This window comes from Sceloporus undulatus, chromosome 6 (assembly GCF_019175285.1).
Source record: "Sceloporus undulatus isolate JIND9_A2432 ecotype Alabama chromosome 6, SceUnd_v1.1, whole genome shotgun sequence".
NCBI classification, from domain to species: Eukaryota; Metazoa; Chordata; class Lepidosauria; order Squamata; family Phrynosomatidae; genus Sceloporus; species Sceloporus undulatus.
In genome coordinates this window covers 127061534-127083149 of record NC_056527.1, presented here as the reverse complement: position 1 = coordinate 127083149, position 21616 = coordinate 127061534, and the positions used below count along the sequence as shown (strand labels likewise).

The 21616-nt window shown below is 41.1% G+C and overlaps 1 protein-coding gene across 2 annotated transcripts; it reads left to right on the top strand.

The window, feature by feature from the left end:
* The first annotated feature begins 269 nt into the window (after positions 1–269).
* ERLIN2 (ER lipid raft associated 2) lies at positions 270–20544 on the top strand. Of its 2 annotated transcripts, none has more exons than XM_042475228.1 (12): positions 270–374; positions 3577–3698; positions 4651–4732; positions 6777–6823; positions 8718–8779; positions 9014–9139; positions 9321–9394; positions 9905–9963; positions 10474–10565; positions 11653–11742; positions 14509–14588; positions 15977–20544. In XM_042475228.1, exons 2-12 carry the CDS (start codon positions 3592–3594, stop codon positions 16163–16165), a joined length of 1008 nt encoding a protein of 335 aa, XP_042331162.1. In that variant the 5' UTR covers positions 270–374; positions 3577–3591; the 3' UTR covers positions 16166–20544. The 2 variants fall into 2 exon arrangements, with proteins under 2 accessions (XP_042331162.1, XP_042331163.1); XM_042475229.1 differs by having other exon boundaries at positions 358–433.
* Positions 20545–21616: the final 1072 nt, after the last annotated feature.

Genomic DNA, 21616 nt, shown 5'->3' with positions numbered 1-21616 from the left:
TGTACATATTTGCACTTGTTGTTGTTGTTGTTGTTGTGTGCCTTTAAGTTGTTTCTGACTCAATGGATTTGCATGCTGACTCAGAAAGAAGAAGAAGAACTGATGATGATGATGATGATGATGATGGATTAGAAGAGTATGCATAGAAAAGAACTACTGGACTAAAGCAAACTCAGTCCTCCGCTTCTTGGCCTGCTCTCGCGCGGCCCCTGCTGGTCATTGGCGGTAGTGGCGCTGCTGTGGCGCCCTTGTGGGCGGAGCGAAAGCGTCCAGCAGCGTTCGAAGCAGCAACTGCGGCGTCGAGGGTTGATGACGTCACGAAAGCGACTACCCGGAAGTTGCGGCGAGAGCGCGAGCAGGTGGTGCAGGAGGCGGTGAGTGGAAGGGGCCACGTGCGGCGCTTTATGCTGGGCTTCTCTTCCTCCTCAGGAGGGTCGGTCTCCTTCTCCTTCCTGCCTTCTAGAATCGCTATGGCTCAATATTGTGGCATCCTGGGATTTGTAGTCCTTTGGAGGCACCAGGGCTCTAACTAATGGCTCAGTGCAATGGAAACCTGGGATTTGTAGTTTGTTGGAGCACCTCTCTTTAACTGCCTTGGGCTGAATTCTATGGGATTTGTGGTTCTCTTAACAGCCCTGACTCAGTGTTGTGGCATCCTGGGATTTGTAGTTCTTTGGGGGCACCACAGCTCTCTCTAACTAACGGCTCAGTACTAGAGGAACCTGGGATTTGTAGTTCTGGTGACTTTAAATGCAGTGGCTGAGTGCTATAGAAACCTGGGATTTGTAGTTCGTTGGAGCACTCTCTTTAACAGCCCTGGGCTGAATGCTATGGGGTCATGGGATTTGTGGTTCATTGGGAGCCTTAGAGCTCTCTTTGACTGTCATGGCTCTATGCTATGGGATTTGTGGGTCTCTCATTATGCTATGGGGTCATGGGATTTGTAGTTCATTGGGGGCACCAGAGCTCTCTTTAACCGCCACGGCTCAGTGCTGTGATATCCTTTCCAACAAGAATGCTAAGTATCTCACTGAACTACAAATCCCAGGATTCCATGGAAGCAAAAGCGGTGTCAAAGTGGATTGTTTCTGCAGGGCAGATTACATTTTAGATCTGAGAACTGTTGAGAAGTTGGAGCATACACTCAAACCACTATTCTATGCCGGCTCCCATATGGAATGCCTCTCCTTCATTTTGCATACGTTTATATCCCCCCCCTTCAACTGGTGCTTCCCAATAAAAAGGACGCAGTTAACCTCAAAGAACCAAGGATGCTTTCCTTCCTACCCAGTTATGGGGTCATGGGATCCTGGAAGTGGAAGGAACCCTGTGGGTCATCCAGTCAAGTGCTGCTTAAGCCATTATAGGGCCTGAACAGACAGGTCAAAATAAAGCTGCTTTGGGTCACTTTGGAGGTATGCTGTTTAAATGACACAAGCATCTTAAGAGTTCAGAATCTGCACCAAAGCTGTTCTCCAGACCTTAGGAATGGAGCATGGCTTTGGCATGGCTTTTGGACTCTTAGCACGCATGCATCATTTAAACAGTATACCTCCAAAGTGACCCGAAGCAGCTTTATTTTGGCCTGTCTGTATGGGCTCATTGGACTCCCTGGCTGATTGTGCTGCCTCTCTTAACGTTGTGTGGTTTCGATGGTTTGTGGGAGTCATCTATGCAGACATATGAATACTGTGATTGCTTTTGGCACACTCATTTTTGTGACAGAGACTGTCTTCAAAACAAAGCGTTGTGGTCATCAGATTTTGGACATCTTTGAAAGATACTGGAAATAAGGATAACAGAGTCTAGTGGAAAGTTCATTCCAGAATGACTCATGGAGTTGGACTCTGTTCCCAGGGCACTTGAAGTATCTATCCTCTTAAAGCCCTGGGAAAAAAACCCTGCTCATTGCAACATGTAGCTAAATGCAGTACTCCTGAGGGATAGCTCTCCAGTCTGTCCAAAATATTTCCAATGATGAAGAACTCACCACTTATTAAGGCATTTTGTTCCACTATTAAACATCTCTTGCCAAAGGAATTTTCTCCCAATGTTTAGCCAAACTTAGCTTCCCCATGTATTGGTTATAGTCTAGCCCACTAGAACAACATGCTATAACTGCATAGTCTTCTGTACTATCTTCTGGTAAGTAATGGTTTTGTTTTTGCACAAATGTTGTTCACTTGACCAATTTGCCCATAGTTTGTTTCCTATATTAAGAAATGTGTGAGAGAGGCCTGATACAGACAGGGCAAAATAAAGCTGCTTTGAGTCACTTTGGAGGTATGGTGTTTCAATGATACATGCGTCCTAAGAGTCCAGAAGCCGCACCAAAGCCACGCTTCAGTCCTAAGGACTGGAGTGCAGCTTTGGTGCAGCTTCCAGACTCTTAGGACACATGCATCATTGAAACACCATACCTCCAAAGTGACCTGAAGCAGCTTTATTATGGCCTGTCTGTATAGGGCCAGAGAGAGGTGGTACCATTTGGATTTTCTTCTTGCTGTATAGCTGCGTTGCAAGAACAGCTCCAGAAGTTGGTATGGCCCTCTTGTTTCTGGCTTCTTAGAAATACCGTGGCTTATAGCAGTGTTTCTTAAAGTGGCAATCCCTGGACTTGTGCTAATCCTTGAGCCATTGGTTGTGTCTCCAGGATGTTTCCAGGAAAGAAAGAATTTCAGTGGTTAGAAAGCACCATTGGAAAAAAGACATTGCTAATCCCTCAGTTCAGATCACTTGAAAAACACTGGTTTACACCATAACAGATAGCTTAAGTAGAACATGGTAAGATGAATGAATGACTTGAAGACAGGATGAGAGAAGCATTCCTCCCAATAATACACTCTCAGTAGTCAAGTATGAAAATCTGTATGCATCTGTTTGACATAATTCTTCTTTCACTACACATCTGGGAGGAAGTTAAAGGGTAATACAGTACTCAAAAGCAGTAGTTTCTTAACTTTGGTCCTCCAGGTACTTTGGACTTCAATTTCCAGAAGCCCCAGCTACCTTGGCCAATACTGTAGTCAGAAATTCTGGGAGCCATAGTCCAAAAATCTGGAGATCCAAAATTTGGGAACCACTGCTCTAAAGCATTTGGTTTCCTACGTTTGCTGCCCTCCAGATGTTTTGAGCCACAACTCCTAGAATCTCTACTAAGTGGATATGGTGAGGGTTGTAGTCAAATGTATCTGGAGATCTTTGGATAGGTGACAGGGGGAAGTATTCCAAAACCTTATTCTTTGTCCTTTGGGAATCCTGTTCACCCACATTCTATTAGTGCCGTCAGGTAGTGCCAGGCTTTTATGACAAGCTAGCCAGTTCTTTTGTGTTCTGTTTGTCAATTTATAGAAAGCACCTGGCCTCTGGCTGCTGGAATGCTAGGCAAGATGGAATTCATATGATAGGGCAAGGGAACTTACTGACTAGTCTCTTTCTGTATCATGAAGCAGAACATCCTGTGTCAAAAGGTACAGACAGAATAATGGGACTGGTGTCACACAGAGCTCCAGAATATTTGGGACTAATTGTTCTTTCATTCTCTTTCTCTTCCTCCTTTTTCTTCCTCTTTCCCAGGTTATACTCTCAGGGATGACTCAGCTGGGTGCCATAGCAGCTCTAGCTGCCAGCCTGGTGGCAGCTGCTCTATTTTCTGCAATACACAAGATTGAAGAAGGGCATATTGGTGTTTACTACAGGTGCGTGACTCCTTGGAGTGACTTGTGGTGTCTGCCTGTGTATAGGTTGATGCCAGCACTCCTTCACATCAGATTTGGGGAGTGTGTTGTTGTTGAGTGCCTTTAAGTTATTTCTGACTTATGGTGACCCTGTTGTGGAGTTTTCTTGGCAAGATTGGGGTTGCCTTTGCCCTCCTCTGAAGGAGAGAGTGTGTGACTTATTTCCACGGCTGAATGAGGATTTGAATTTTGACCTCCCAAGTCTTCGTCCAATTCTCAAACTACTACACCACTCTGGCTCTCATGTAGCCCTCCAAAATGTTGAATTTTAGTTATTTATCTAAAATATTTTGTCATCACCTCCCAACTCACAAGAACTCCTAAGGTGATGAGCAAATAAAAACCAATTAAAACAAGACAAAAATAAAAAGCATTTTAAAAACACATTAAAATGCTATTTAAATTTCCTAAAAGTGGTCGAAAAATCCTATAATTCAGTTTTAAAACAGTTAAAACAGCAATTTCAGACGTTGACTGTTATGTGAAACAGCATTGTTTTGGCTGCCCATTGGAAGCTTAAAAGAGATGGCACCAGCCTAACTTCCCTGGATTAGAGTGTTCCTCAGCTGGGATACTGCTGCAGATAAAGCCCTGTTATGTATACCCACCAACCTAACTTTAGATTGGGATGGAGAGCCTGTGGCCCCCCCCAGATGTTGTTGGACTCCAGATCACATCAGTACCAGACAGTATGGACAGTGGTAAAAGATAAAATTAATGGTCCAACGTGATCAAGAGGGCTACGGGTTCCTCGGCCCTCTTCTAGATAATGAGGAGGTGGGGGATCCTATAGTAGTGGTCTGCAAATGGTTCAGAAGTCAGTATTTTTAAAGTCTTATACTGTCATTATACTGGACAAAAACTGCATTACTGTGATTTCTCTGCTTCTTAATTCTTTTTAAACCCCCCACAGGGGAGGGGCCTTATTGACATCCACCAGTGGTCCTGGCTTCCATCTTATGCTGCCTTTCATTACCTCCTATAAATCAGTACAGGTACTTATTTTTTATGACTTTTGTAAAGGCGTACATATTGCCCTTAATAGCTGTACCCAAGAAGTCTGGGATGCAGTTACTGTCTCTTTTTCTATTATCTCCTTCAGATTTTGGGCCTGAGAAATGTTATATTTCAAGTGGATATTATGAATATTTATATAGTGTTCAATATTTTATTCATCTGCTTCTATATTCTGTATTTTTGTATACAGTTCAAATGAGTGTCACTGAACCTGAGATGGATGCCTAGGAAAATAGATAAATTATATATAGTCTTTCCTTAATTTTTGTGGAGGATGATTCATATTATATCTTGCTGCTTGCTACATGGAAGATGCTCTAAAGTGCATCATGAGTGGCTGTTAATTTTATGGTGAGCCATTTGTGAACAGTGAGTTCGCTGTGCATATCTTGTCCTTCTCTTTGTTCTGCTGCAAGCCTGAGGAGGCTTGGTCTTGATATGCCTGGGGAGGTGCTTTACATAAATAGCTTTCTACATTACCACACTGAGTGATCCAATGGGAGAAGGGATGGGTAAAGTGCCATATTGCTTTACATTTCCTCTATAGTCATGAAGACTTAAGGGGTACTTCCTTTTCTAAAAGGGAGAAATTAATGTATGTTTGGCAGCACTTACCAGATCACCTTCCTCATATTTATTTCTTATTATTTATGTCTTGCATCTGTATTATTATTGTGTAGTACCTTATAAACCATTTTAAATACTTTATTAGTATGCTACAAAACAATATATATAGATGATGATGGCATTCAATCACATTTGTTACCCTCACATGTTCTGATTCCATCCATCACTTTCTAGTTCATGATAAACATGGTGTGAAACATAGTGGGCAAACCATAGTTACTACTGGCCATAGTTTTCCTCCAAGCCAGAATTGACAGCCATATCTTTAGCTTCCTTCTCCTCACCCCCTTACCGGTTCCACATTAAAGTGTGTCATTTCTCCAGTTCACATGATCCAGCAAACTACAGTTGGCCCTCTGTTTTTGCGGGGGATCCATTCCAGAGCCCCCCGTACAAAAATGGAGGCTTGCACATATTCAAGCCTCATAGGCTTGAATGGAGCATACCCCTGTGCGTATGGCCCGGGCACATGCACCATTGGAAAGAGCACAGGTTGCCACTCCACGGATATTTAAGGTCACAGATCTCAGCTCTGCGAGTTAGGAGCAGTGACTGTATACTTACTGCAAAGCAAGGAGTGAAGTTGGGATATATTGGAGCAGAAAGAAGGAAGTCCATGAGGCCAGGGCATGTTTGTAGGTATTGCCAGTTTTAGTGTTGTCATTTGCAGGCTGAGATTTACAGTTGCCCCTCTGTTCTCACAGACTTGAGCTCCATGGTCTTGAATATTCGCAGAGGGGCAACCTCCATTACTTTCAATGGGGCACGCCCTCACAGGCACACGCCCCATTCAAGCCTATGGGGCTTGAATATCAGCTAGTCTCTGTTTTCGCAGGGGGGCTGGGTCCGTAACGGATCCCCCACAAAAATGGAGGGCCAACTGTAGTTCGTGTTGGTTTCACTCCCATGCAATTGTACTTCAGCTGTGCATGATGTTTCATCTAACAGTACAGGTCCCAAAATGCAGCTGCCCTTTACCCTGTCCTAAATTTGTCTCTGAGGCCATATGACCTTTTCCCTTTTCTTATCTGAATGGAAGACTATGCCCAGCCCTGTTGTCAAGCAAGGCCTTCTACTTTTTTCACAAGTAGATTGAGCTCTATTAAACACGTTGAACAAGTTTGGCTTGTGGGTTTTTTGTTGAGCAATCTTTGGAGAAGGGATGAGTGGGGGTTGATCTCCAGTTCTGATAAATGCCATAAAAGTAAGCAGAGATAATGGATAGAGCCAGACTCAGTTGCAATTGGATCAGTTCACTGGGTTGTGGGAAAGGGAGACTGGCTATGAGAATGAGATTGAGTTTTGCCACCACACAGCAGAAACATTGTTTGTTCTGCAGGAGCTACATTCAGTCTGTACTGTTCCTTACAAATCCTTTTGCTTTCTCTTTCCTAGACAACGTTACAAACGGATGAAGTAAAAAATGTCCCGTGTGGCACAAGGTGAATTGTGGCTCCACCAGTGAAATGATAACCCCTTTACCCTTGCCCTTACCATAGTTTGAGGTAGTATGCAATCTTGGACTTTGCTATCACGAAGGGGTCTGCATAAACAACATAGGCAGTTTTTGTTGTTTCTGTGAGCATGATTCTACATGTAAACGCAACCTGGGCTTATGTGCTACACATCTCTGTTTTCATGGTTCAAGATCTTGACAGAAGGATCTTGCCAAACAGATGTCTTATGGGTCCAAAACATACTGCAAAAATAATCCAGTTTGAGACCGCTTTCACTAACCTGGCTCAATGCTAGGGAAATCTGAGAACTGTAGTCTTCTGAGACATTTAGTCTTCTCTGTCAGAGAGCTCTGGTGTCACAACAAACTACAATTCACAGGATTCCCTAGCACTGAGCCAGGGTAGTTCAAGCAGTCTCAAACTGCTTGAACTTATTTTTGCAGTGTGTTTTGGACCATGATGTCGTTGATTTGCAGTTATGAAGGTGATTTGAATCAATAAGTTTATTCTTTATTCATTTGTTAATTAGTTATATTTATAGTCTGTCTTTCCTTCAATGAGTACTAGGCATTCTGTTAGCCATTTTATAGGACCTTATGGTTTCAAACTTTCCTGGCTGATTTTTGCAATGCAACTCAACACAGACGTGCTTTGTTCCTGCATATGGGGAAATTTGATTGCCTTGTGTTTGGAAGAAGCTGAAAAGTGCTTTGTACTTGTAGGATGATACCACTAGATGGCATTTTTCTCTCTCTCTCCACTCATTCTAAAACTTCCCTTAGCAGGTAACTTGTTTCTGAGTGAATCTTCTTCCTTGGGCAGCCTGTGGTCTGACATACTCTGAGTATCCAGCAAAATAGACACTTAATTAGTTAAGACAAATATTTGGCTGAAGTTCTAAACAAATATTTTGATTATGAGTTATTCTAGATGTACATATCTTCATCTCTTGGCTGTTACATTAAGGAAGGATAACTGTTATATAGGAAATTTACAGTGTAACATTAATTTTTGTTCTCAAAGCAGCCAGAAAATTAGCCTGAATGAGTAAGAAATGAGAAACCTTTTGATTTTAGAGTTTTTCCTGATCACCAACATCTCATGAAATATTCAATGAGTTTTGAAACCTTGCAGGAAAAAAAATGCATTTATATTTAATTGTTCATGCCAAGAATGGGTAGCCTGCAACCCCTCAGATATTTTGTTGACTTCCAGCAGCCCCCGGTAGCATTTCAAATGGTCAGGGATTATGAGTATTGAAATCAAAACCAGCTGGAAGATAGTAGTTTCTCTACCCTGATTTCTTTGCTGCTGTTGTGCCTTCAAGTCAACTTACTGTGACCCTAAAGTGACTTTATCACAGGGTTTTTCTGGGGCTGAGAGAGTGTGACTTGCCCAAGGTCACCCAGTGGGATTCCTTGGTTTAGCAGGGATTGAAACCTGATCTCCAGAGTCATAGTCAACACTCAAGCCACTACATGCTGTCTCCTACCCTGATTTTATACATGGCACTATTTTGTATACCTTTAAAAAAGATAACATATGCTTCCCTTTAAAACAGAGGTAAAGCAGAGATCATGATCACCCACCATAAACTAGGCTGGTTAATGGAGGTTGCAACCCAGTAACATTTGAAGGGCTACATTTGGCCACCTTTGCTTCAGGCCAGCTCTGTTTTATGTGTCTGCCATCATTTTGCAGGCAGAATACAACTGGTGCTGTAAGAGAGAGATCCTCTCTGTTTTGGATATCCCATCAGTTGAATTTTGACAACGAGTCTGCTGGATATATCTATTTCCCAATCAAGCTGTTGCTGTCTTTTGTGCTCATCAGATGTCTTTGTCAAATCCTCACATCTCTTCACTCTTTCCTTCTGCAGTGGGGGAGTGATGATCTATTTTGACCGAATAGAAGTTGTAAATTTCCTAATTCAAAGTGCTGGTGAGTTATCTTTTTTGTCACAATGTCTTCTGGGGTGTGGCATGAAGGAATATGCCAGAATATTTGAGGCAGGTTTTTACTGTGGTGAATACTTGCAGTAGTAATATTGTTGAAGTGTGATGCAGGGATTGGCAAGTTTTTACCCTACTCCTGACTCGTGCCAATATTCATATGAAGAAATGGACTAATATTTACGGACTAATCTGACCCCATGTGTGTGTTTTTTCTCAATAGTGTATGATATAGTAAAGAACTATACTGCAGACTACGACAAGGCTCTCATCTTTAACAAGATCCACCATGAACTCAACCAGTTCTGCAGTGTCCACACACTTCAAGAAGTCTATATTGAATTGTTTGGTAAGTGCTAATGCCTTTATTATCCACATCCAGCATGGTGTGCGTTCTCCTATTTTATGTTGTGGGGGCAATGATTACAACAAGGTCTCTCTACCTTAGAGGTCCATGAGACCTGTGTCACCATGCTTTGCCAGCTTGATGATACATTCTCTATTTAAATGTTGGTTTCATACCTTACCAGATCAGATTGATGAAAACCTGAAACTGGCTCTCCAACAAGATCTAACATCCATGGCCCCAGGACTCATCATTCAGGTAAACACAAATGTATCAGGAATCAGGCAGTCATCCAAATCTAAAGGGGTGGGAAAATAGCAGTTAGGTTTAATATGGTCCCAATGCCAGACATCAGGGGTGGATCTTTTTTTGGGGGGGGGGGGGGCTATAATGAAATATGGGCAGCAGATGCTTTGAGTCTCTTGCTTATCCACCATTAAATCTTCCACTCCCAATTCTACAAGCCCATGAAGTTTAGTGCATTACAAGGAGTTTGGTGTCCCATAGTGCCAACCAGATAGCAGGACTATTTCTTGTTGTGGGCATCCGGCCTTCCAATAAATGACTAGGCTTTCTTGTGCTGCTTTAAAGTGGATCAACCTCACTGGTTGCTTACACAGGGATTCTTCCATAAACTTGACATTAGGTCACATCCCTGATACAAGCTAATACTGTTAACACTGACTGTGTTTATTATGTGCTGCTCAGTAGCCACTTCCCTCATCTCACCCGACCCACCCCCACCATCCACACTTTCTTTTTGTCCAGGCAGTTCGAGTTACAAAGCCAAACATACCAGAAACAATTCGGAAAAATTATGAACTCATGTAAGTAGAACTCTTTCATTTGCTACCCATATGATTAAGTGGGGGAGATTGCTATCTAAGAATCATAGAGTTGGGAGGCAGCTTTTGAATTCAGGTTTAGGGATCTCTTTGATGCTACATTATCCAAAGAGTCAATGATTTTATATCTGGCATGGAACTGTTTTTCAAATTCACAAACAGCAAACAGATTCCATATAAATTACCTGTTTCTTACAGTTCAGGACCTTGCTCTATTTCTGCTATATTCTTGAAGTCTTGTGTGAAAGAACCATACATTTGATTTTGGAACTGAAAAAAGACTCCTAGGGTGAGAATGTGCTCAGAGACATTCTGTACTTTAATCCCAAGTGGCTCTTGAGGTTCTGAAAAAAACGCAAAGGAGATCCAAAATGTTTAAAGTCTGTCGATCCCTCCCCTAATAACCTGCACCCTGCCAAATCAAGCATCTTTCATTTGAGGGCATTTCAATGTGTTGATGTTTTACTACCTTGCCTGTTTTGATGCCTCTAGGGAAAGTGAGAAGACAAAGCTATTGATCGCAGCTCAAAAGCAGAAGGTTGTAGAGAAGGAGGCTGAGACAGAGCGGAAGAAGGCTCTCATTGGTCTGTGTACAGTTCTTGCTTCCATATGTGAATATTTATTTAGAGACAACAGATAGTGAGAGGTTGTGTAGCACATAAGCACAGGTTGAGTAAAGTGTATGAGAAACATAAATGAATGTCTTGTTTTGACTTGGGTCCCTTTTCCAAGATACTGCATTATGGTCTGCAAATATTCCAAAATCTGAAAAGAGTCCAAAACACTTCTGATCCCAAGTATTTCAGATAACGGAGACACATCCTGTAATTATATATGTAATCCTTTGCCCAGGGAAAAGGCAGGGCTCAATGTGAAATAAGGATCCACAATAAACAAGGAGGTAGATGAAGAAGTGGTGAATGGTGCCAAAGAAACTATGTGGAGTGCACATAATTTGAAGTGGGAGAGTATGAGATTTTAGATTGTAGGTCTCTTCCCAGGCCAAAATGATATGTGTCATCCCCAAACTGAATCTATTAGGGCAGAGGACAAGAGAGTTTGGAGTGAATTTACTTGTGAGATAAAACAGTTACGTGACAAGCAAAGGCATGCCATAAATAGACACAACAGAAAAGTAGTAGCTATGGTTTGGATGAATGCATATAGTGTAATTTTAAATGGAAATCCTCACATGTAACAAGGGAAACGGTTTAACAACTGAGAGGTTGTTGTAACTTAGTTCTTTCTTTAGGTTTGCAAGACAGGCTTAGCAGACATTAACCATCAGCTCTTGGGATGAGCATCCATGCACAGAGGATGGATATGTTTGATCATGAAAGCTTTTGGCACCTAATTGACTTTTTAAAAGCCCTCACGTGTACATAGTTTTAATTTTTTTTAAACTATTTTAATATTTAAAAACTTTTTAAAAAACTTTTAAATTGTTTAGTATGTTTTTAGCCTTTTAAATTTGTTTTAATTATTCACAAGGTTTTAAATCTGTCAGATTGCTTTTATTGTATGCCATTCTCAGATCACTGGATAGACAGTGGGATATACATATTTTAATAAATATTTTTGTTAGACGTCTCTGTGCAGCAGGAAATTTTAATAGCATTGACCATCCATGCTGTCTCTTGTGGTCATGCTGTTTTTATTTTCTCATTGCAGAAGCAGAAAAAATTGCTCAGGTGGCTGAGATAACATATGGACAGAAGGTGATGGAAAAAGAGACTGAGAAGAGAATTTCTGAGATTGAAGGTGAATAGCAATCTATTTAAGGTATTTCTGTTTGTCCCAAGTTTTAAAAAGCAATCATGAGTCCTATATCACCTATTAAAACATGAGCTGGCATGGGCTATAGCCCTCAGTAAAGCACATCCTCTCAGAGCTAAGTGTAGGTAAAGTGGAACTCTCTCACATGTGAAAAAAAGTTGAAAAAAGAGTATTATTAAAGATCGCATCTTATACAGAGGTTGTGTGACTAGAAATGGGTGAGTGATACTGTGTTCTGTCTTTTGAGATTTAAGTACATTGTATAATTGAGAATCATTTTCCAAACAATAACGTCTTCTGACTAGTTCCATTTCCCCATACCCCTTGTTCCATAGCCTCAGAATTCCTGCCAATATAAAGTGTTTATTAATGATATTTTCCTTACATATGTTTTGATTGTTTCTGCAACCAGCATTTTGTAGACCAAAAGAAATATATCACATGTTTCAGCTACCTTGGTTAGTAATGCACATGTCAGTCTTTGTACATGTGCTCATTTCACTGCAAAATCAAGACTGAGAATACCTGCTTTTAGGAGCCATGCCTGGATGCTTGCTTTAGTTATATCCTGCCTTTCTGCTTTGCTCATGGCAGTAATAATGTGTATATATCCTGTCCTGTTGCAAGGGTAATAATCTGTGATGATAAAGAGAGCCATTGGCCCAAGATTATCATGTCTTAGACTAGAAACCTGATCTATGAAGTCCTATCACTACTAACAGAGAAATTATATTCTATAGTGGAATATATGACTGGTGTGAAAATAAAATCCCCAAATTCAGTCCCATTGGCAGCAGGCTGGAACATAGAGGCTTCCTTAGCCTGACCAAGTCAGTATTATGTATTCTGACTTGCAGCAGCTCCACTCTGGGACTGAATGTTAAAGCTGTGGCATGCAAAGCATGTACTCGGCTGCTTAGCTGTGGCCCATCCCCACAGCCATAGACCTACTGTTGCTGCCTGTCAAATTATTCTGTGAGCACGCAGTATTGCTGAGAGGATTCCCCCACATCTTTGTCATTCCTGTTATCAAGCAAATTCCTGGAGCTGGGAAAGGCCCTACTAAACTGCCTCTAAGCATCATGTCCTTCGATCCAGTTAGGTTCATTAAAGACCCTGTCAAACCCTACAGCATCTCACTGAGGAGCCAATTAGTGGTTTACAGATCATTAGCCTGTTCCCAGCTGAGCTTGGGTAGTTTACTTGCTCATCAAGGCATGTTGCCAAGCACCAGGCCCTTGATGCAACTCCCGTAGGAGATGGAAGGCCCAGCAGTACCCTGAGTAGAGAATTCCTGGCTTTGTTTCAGACCCTTCCAGCTGCTTTGCCAAGCCAACTGCAGTGTACTCTTGAACTGCACACACCCTCAGCTGTTGGGGATTGTTGCAGCTGCCTTCTCAGTATGTCAGCAGAAATGACCGGCTAACACAGTTTTGCATTTTGAAACAACATAGTGCAAGTTGAAGAGGGTGTTCAGAAGGAAGTAGGTGTTTTTCATTTTTTAAAAAAGCAATTTTGCAAGAGTTGGCTTGTAAATTAGGCTTTCTACACCAGAAGAATCAGCAACAGTAAATGGTTTTGCAATCTTACTGAATAACTTGCATCATTTTGTGACTGGTATTTGGCGATTTTAAATAACTGGCTGTGCTTCTCAGTAATGAAAATGTTTGTGAAAGAATGGAAGACTTAGTATAATGTCTTTCCACACTCTCAGAACAGTAGATGTCACTTGCAGTGGTGCTTCCCACTTAAAGAACACTCAAGCCCATTTTTAGTATAAACCCCAGTTTGCAGGCATATTAATCTGGGTTTTCCCTGCTGGTTTGCTTTTGGAGAGAAGCTGGCTTAGGGTCTTTTGTATCCCTCAGTCTAAAGCAGGAGTGGGCAAAATGAGGCCCTGGGGCCATATTCACCCTTAAGGATGTTTTTGTGGCCCTCAGTACTTAGTAATTCCCAACTCCCATTTTCCTAGCCAAAAAAATGTGGAATGCTGCTCCTCTGTGAGCAGATATTTATCTTTTTTAATAAGTTGAAAGAACTTGTTGCACTATTTAACATAAAACACACCTGCTTTTGAGAACAGGGTTATGGTTCCCCTTGGTGGTTTTTTATTATAATTTTAGCACTTCCAGAGGCATAAAGTGAGTCCCTGTATTGGAAGAAAGGCGGGCTATAAGAAAATAATAATAATAATAATCTACAACAACAACAAGGTGGCCCCTGGATCTGCCACAGCTGCCCACCTTTGCGCTAAATTGTCTTGTATCTGAGTTTTTAAAGAGCATTTTCTTCTGTGCTGCATGGCATCACATTTGTATTTTCAATAATAGCATGTTTCAAGCCGGTCTTTAACTGGGCTGGGCTGGGATGATGGGAGTTGTAGTAAAACTAACTGGGATGTGCCAGACTGAAGACTGTTCTCAAATGGTTAGGCTTTGGTTGCACTACTGTTGTTAGAAGGAATGAAGGTTAATGACATTCAGTGGCACCAAGGCCAGCCTCCCCTCTGTTTCCTTTCCTCCTCTTTATCTTTCTCTCACTACTGGACATTAATATACAACAATCCTCAATTTTATTCTCATTGTTCCTCTTTTCCTCTCTCAGAATGAATGAGCCAGCTGGCATTTGCAAAGCTTCAGTTGAAAGAATGAAAAACATGTGTCTGTTTCAAGAATATCCCCCCGCCGCCGCCGCCAATAGACCTGTGACTTCTGAGTTTGGAAGTCTCACTTTTCCCCTTTCTTTTTGCAGATGCTGCTTTTCTTGCCAGAGAGAAGGCAAGAGCAGATGCTGAGTGCTACACTGCCTTGAAGATGGCAGAAGCCAACAAGGTGAGGAGAGTGTCAGGCTTTCCTATAATAGTCCTTCTCCTAGACCTCCAGATTGTACTTGCATTTTCCTGCAGAAATGAAATGCTCAAACCCATTACTTTTAGACAAGAGTCTCTGCCTCAGATGTTGATATCCTGAGATAAGTTACTACTAGGGTGAACATCTCTGGATTATATCTATTCAGACTCTAGGTGGTGCTCATATGATTTTAATACCTATCGAACAATTTGAAGAGCTGTTCTTCATTAGTTGGACACCATTGTATTTATAATTGGGTTGTTGTTGTTTTTGTATGTACAAATCCATTTTCCTATATATAAATCCATGGGAGGAAGGGGGCTTTTTAAGAAGCATCCCTCTTTTTCATGCAGAGGAAATGCCTCTTTGGAGATGCTGCCTCCGGTCCTTCGAGTTAATTAAAAATAGTGTAATTTTTCTTCCCATAGTGATTTTACTCTTCTGCTGTGCATACAAATTTAATTGAACTGTATTTATTAGCAGCCCTAATTGAAAAGTGAAATGATCCCATTGGATAGGATACAACGCAAATTATGTCTTGTGTTTCCTTCAAACAACTGAAGGTGAAATATATGACTCCTCTCTTGTTTATTTGCTGGTGCGTGCCTTCAAGTCATTTCTGACTGATGGCAACCCTATATAGAGTTTTCCCAGCAAGATTTGCTCAGAGGAAATTTGCCATTGCCCTCCTCAGGCCAAGAGAGTCTGACTTGCCTAAGGTCACCCAGTGGGTTTTCATGGCTGAACAGGGATTTGAATCCTGGTCTCCCAGAGTCCTAGTCCATTACTCAAACCACTGTTCCTCACTGGCTCTGGCTCCTATTTACTCCTTACAAAAATTCTGTGAATGAAGGCAGCCTGCGGGAATGTCTTACCCTTTGTTTCCCAGGGAGTTTCATGGCTCAGTGAAATCTAGAGCCTGTATCTCTCCAATCCCAGTCTGTCAACTTAACTGCTACCCCACACTAGCTCTCGACCCTATTACTTCTAGTTTTGGCCATTACTGTCTCATCCCATTGCCAGTGAATGAGTTAGGAGCCATGTTCCATCTTCTCAGAATGAGGTACTCCATCTCTTATAGGATCTGCTCTAGATGGGGCTGCTTGGCAGCTCATATCCTGGAAGGGATCCTTCACTTGAGCTACCTGTGCCTTTAAAAGACAGCAGCAGCTGGAAAAGCTGAGAGAAAGCTCCAAATACTGTGCGCTGGCATGTTGCTTAGCAGTGCCACCACTGAGACACAAGCAATTCCCTTTTATATTTCTGATATCTATGTTATTTTCAGTCTGTTGTGAGCCCTCTTGGAGATAATTTGAATCTGTAATGGTTGCCCTAATTCTGAACTCCTGGTGTGCTCCCTCTTCCTGCAGCTAAAACTGACTCCAGAGTACTTGCAGCTGATGAAATACAAAGCGATTGCCTCCAACAGCAAAATCTATTTTGGCAAGGATATTCCCAACATGTTTATGGACCACGCTGGAACTCCCTCTAAGTCGTCAGATGGATCCACCGAGGAGCTGAGAGATGAAAACTGGCTAGGAGCAGGGGGAGATTTGTGAATCTGAACTGAGCCAGTGGAACAGCTTGAGCTTCAGTCAAATGAATGAAATTGATACCTAGCCACTCTCCTCAGTGTGATTTTTCTCTTTTCTAGGATGCTGCAGAAACCCCACTTTTGTACTGAAAAGGCAGACTGGAAGCACATAACTGTTTAGCTTCCTGACTTCTTTCTCAGCAGTCAAATTTGCTGTCATTGTTTGCTTTTGTGCACATGAAGGAACAAAGAAGCTAGAAAGGCATTCCTATGATTGACTCTGCAGCAACTTCAATCAAAACGTCTTGGTTCATTGGATTTTTGTAATCAGAGGAGGAGAAACTCTCTTGCTAGAAATGACAACATCCTCTGGCAGTTGTATGTAGGCTACAGTTAAAGTCCAGTAGGTGGCTAATAAGTATTTTCCCAACCAATTCAAGAAACAGAAAGAGTTTTTTCTTTCCTCTTCTTTTTAAAAGTTGGATTTGAGTGTTTGCTGGGACCCATCTTGAATAAGAAGCACATCAATCAAACATCCACCACGTACTGTTCTTGGATTATTGAGCATGCTGTCCAATTGTCGGATTTCACCTGTAGCACATATGCTTATCCCACCCTGCCCTCTGATAAAGGTGCTATGTTTTGAATTTTTTAAGAACAACAAAACCACATACACTACAAATTCTACATGTGGCATGATGACTGAAAGCATTAAATACCAACACACTAAAGGCATGTCCAAATGGTACTTATTTTGAAGTGCATCTACAGAATACTGTACATCTGAATCTTGATGTCTCTCTTCTCCTTTAGTGCTGTGATAGGGATGGCCACCAGACCTGTATTGGAAACCAGAGAGCGCCAGTTACTTCTGGGTTGCAGGCCTCTTTCTAGGCCAGAGAATGCAGTTAGGGAAGACTGGATTTAGGGGTGGAAGGTTCTGTTTTATCTAGCAAAAGTTTACTCTGGAAAAAATGGAAGAGATTTAGAGCTTTAGTAATTATTCCACCTTACATTGCTCTTTGCTATATGCATGGTCTTTAGGCCAGTAAGATCCCCATCCAGATTTTTTCCCCTTCAGATGTCACCTTAAGCTCATATATATTGTAGATCATGTGTTTAGTCATCAAGATACTTCTGAACAGTTGTATTCAGGGTACGAACCCTTGAAGGCCTTAAGCTCTAGTGTAGCTATACAAAAGGGTCACCAAGTAGACTTGGTGGCAAAGGCCTTCTTCCTTGAAGTGTGTGGAGCTGTTGGGAATTTCTCATTCAAAATCAGCCCTGCCTAGAATGAAGATAATTTACTGGTAGTCATTGCATCTTGCATCCCTGAACTTTATAATAAACATGCCATGATGGGTCATTGTTTGAGTAAGACTGAGATGGGAAGGAGGCTTAAGCTGTGCTCCTTAAACCACTTACTACTACTGCTACTTCCAGCTATAGTTGTCTTCCACTACGAGGCCAGCACCAAGCAACAGCAAAACTGGGAAGGTATCATCTTGCTAGATTCTCTACTGAATACTTAGCATCTGCATTATTTGTCTCCTAATTTAAAATTGTTTTGCCCATGCAGAACAAGCATCATCCAAAAGCTTTCTCCTTGTTTCTTGATATCTCTAAATTCTCATTTTCCCAACTATGAAAGTGGAACAGTGTCCCCAAAGTGTCCATAAGCATGTATCTCTGTAAAATGGGAACAACCAGTTATGAGTCATTTTGTCAGCTGTGCCTTAGATTTGTTTCTGATGGTTCCTACATTGCAAACAGGCATCTCTTTTAACTTTTATTTCTTTTCTGTTTGCTTTCTTACTTGTGTTTTCAAAGTGTGACTAGAATTCAGCCCCCAATATTCTTTTGGAGTGAAATCACTGCTGATATTCCCAAGGGGGAAGGTGTGTATCAGTAAAAATGAGCATTATTGAGGACTTTAAAGTAAAATGAACAAACTGATATGGCTATAATGCATGAGAAATCCCCTGTTTTGAAGGTAGGGAAATGTGTTCTGTCCTGTGTTAACATTTACAACAGGCATCCTCTGGATATTGTTGCAATTCAGCTTTCATTGTCTGACATTTTGGCTATTTGGGTTGTGGCTAATGGGCACTGGAGTATTCTGGAAGTTCACCGTTTCCTTGTCTCTGATTTAGTTTTAGGCCTAGTTAGCTCTTTTTCATATATATGATATGTATATGTATGTATGTGGAAAAAGTGGGGAACTTCACACAAATACCTAGCATATCAAGGAAAAGACTAGATTATATCCCCAATCCCTGACACCCTAGTTTTGTGTCAGCAAATTCTTAATACATTTTAATTGCACAACCTTCTCTCATGTAAGATCTCAGAGATACAGGTTGGCTGACATCTATCAGATTTTGGGCATTCTTAACCAGCCTTGCATTTAACTGGAAACAAAACTAAATCATGCAGCAAGGTTGAAACATAACAGGTAATAAGGGATACAGGGGGAAGAAAGTGTTTAGTAAGCAAATGCTTCCATTAGGGTACAGTGTTCTTTGACATTGAAGTAAAGTGTGGACCTATTAAGAAATAACTGCTGTGGGATGTTATCCACCTGTATGTTGTAGCTCTTGCATACCAACCATTGTTAGTTCATGCTGCTCTAGATTGTTTCTCCAGATGCTACAGACAACTTCCATAACTCCTTTCCTTTGGCAATACTATCTTGGGCTGATGGGAGATGGACACTAGCAGTGTATTGAGGAGTACAGTATTCTTAATCTGTGCTGCTTGCTCCAGTCTGTTCGCTTGAATGGTCAGCAATAGTTGAAGGAGTGTTATCTGTTTTCCCTTTCCTTTTAATTATTTCCTTAGCTGAATATAAAGGCAGCCTCATCCCTTGTCAAGTAAGTTGTGCATTTTCTCTGTAACGTGAGAAATACAAACCATGAGACATCCTGTTGCTGCATGCTCTTGCAAAATCAATGTAAATTTGTGTGTGTGTGTGTTTTTTTTCTTTTCAAAAAGGAGTGCCAGTTAGTTTCTGAAGTGTGTGAAACGATTCAATGACTTAGGTGTGAACTTTGAGAATGTGGTTTTTCAAATAGTGGACATCAATGGACACAAGACAAACCCTCACACTGAAAAATATAGTGTATACTAAAGGGTATAAAGGATGAATCCCCAGAAAATCAGTTTCTCTAATAATATGCTTTGCTTCCTTCTTTACCGCACCCCAATCCTTCTCTAGTCAGGCAGGACATACTAAGTTTCCAGACAGAAAGTGGAGAGAGTTGGTGTGGCTGCAAAGTTGGTCACTGGGATTAAGTTGATGCTGTCAAGGCTGTCCGGTTCTTAGCATCAGAGTAAAGTAAGCATTGAAGATTTGGCTAAGCTTCTACCTCCTCTTCAGTCTTGTTCTCTTGGATCAATTCATCTATTTCTCTAGTTGAGTGGTTACTTGTTCACTTGACCATATCAAAAGCTTCCTGATGATGTTTATCAGTTTATGGTATGGGAAGCTACTTAGGAGTGGCTTCAGTCTTGCTAAAACGGAATAGGTGTTAGGCACTGTGAGTCTAGGTTTTCCTTACTTTATCCTTCCTTTTGAACTTTACATCTGAATTCCATATTCTTTTTGTTCAGTAAAAGAAAGCCAGCATTTTTTGGGCTTTCATACATCGCAATTTGCAAATAGTCTTGTGCACATAGAATGTAAAAAATGAAGTTGGGGGGCATTTATATGAGACATGGAAACAATAACACCTAGAAGATGATACCTTTTTTTCTCATTCTGAGAAACATTTGGGGGTGTTTTCTTTTCAACTTGAGCTTTTTTAAAACTAGCAAACTCAATTCCAGCAAAGCCAAAGTGTATTATATAACTTTTTTATATGACTCTGCTATAAAATAATTGGTTAAAGTAAATAATCCTTTGGTTTTGTTTTGTTTTGTTTGTTTTTTTTACACTAAACAAAATATAAAAACCACTATTCAATAAAGAACAGCAAATATTAATGTGAAAAAACAAGATGTAGATTTCTCCTGTTAGGTACTGGAAATGCCACTTAACAAGGAGAAATGTTTGCAGGCTTGTTTGTTTTTAACGTGACCGCGGCTTTGTTAAAATGAGACTCTGCTGGATGCTTATTGTTTGGGCTATGATCAATTAACTTTTTTATATTGCCTTTTGTATTTCCGTTGAATAAAGTTGACACTATTTCCAGTGAACAAATTTTGGAACGTGGATTTGAATGCTTTCTCAATGGCGTATGTTGCCAAGCCAGGCATCAGCCATTCAGATATGCTGCTCTGTTGCCAATCTCTTGGATCGTTCGTTTCATTTGAAATTGTGTACAGTACCTGAAATTAAACCAGCCTGTTATGTTTCACAATATTTATTGTAATGACTAAATAAACCATTATTTTTTCCTTTTAGGATTAGTACTAACATTAATGATTGGTGTGATGTGGGGAGAGAGTATAGGGAGCAAGGCATATTTTTCTGTGCATACACTTGGATTTGAATGGATTCAGGTGGGTTGCAAAATAACAATGCTGTAGTGGTAAAGGCACACAACAACAAGTAGAAAATGCTGTAAGTGCTCAATATGATGGTCCCAATAGTCATACCCCCAAAGAGAGTCCATAAGTGCAGGCCCTGCATCAATCCATATCAACACAGCTTTGTTGTAAAAGACCTTGTAAAGTGGAAATAAGGGTAAATTGAACTTTGAACATCCAAAGCGTTTATTCTACCATTGCAAGTATTTTGTTGGTGCTACAAAAGAAGGGTGCATTATGATACTATTGGCGCATTCTGAGCTCTTGCCTGGCCTTTGGGTCCCTAGGAGTTTGGGGCTGCATTCCTATCATTCTTGGCCATTGGCTGTGTTTGACTGGGCATTATAGGAATAGTGGTAACAATATTGGAGGACCTTAAATTGGAAGAGACTGCTATGGAAGGATTTACTGAGTTAATTAATGGTTTGGATGTATAGATCCTGTTAAAAACCTGTCGTACTTCTTTATAGGAAACCATCCTATATTCCAAGAGTGAATGCATTTGGAGTCTAACCCTCCAAAAGGATCTGAGGATATGAATGCTACTGCCATTACAACTAAAGTACATCTTATGTAGTTGTATTTAGGAAAGACAGGTCCAAAACACACTGAAATAATCCAGTTTGAGACCACTTTAACAGCCCTGGCTTAGTGCTAGGGAATCCTGGAAACTAGTTTTGTGAGGCATTTAGCCTTCTCTGTCACAGAGCTCTGAAAACTACAACTCCCAGGATTCCCAGCACTGAGCCAGGGCAATTAAAGCAGTCTCAAAACTAGATTCTTCCTGCAGTGTGTTTTGGACCTGTGTCTGTTAAGGGCGGTTCTGGTGGTGCCCCAACAAGACTACACTTCCCATAATGCTTAGCAGTTCAAGCCAGAATGGATCAACTGCAGAGCAGGCCTTTTTTCCTTTCTGCGCATGCGCCTTCGGGGGTTCAGCCCGGAC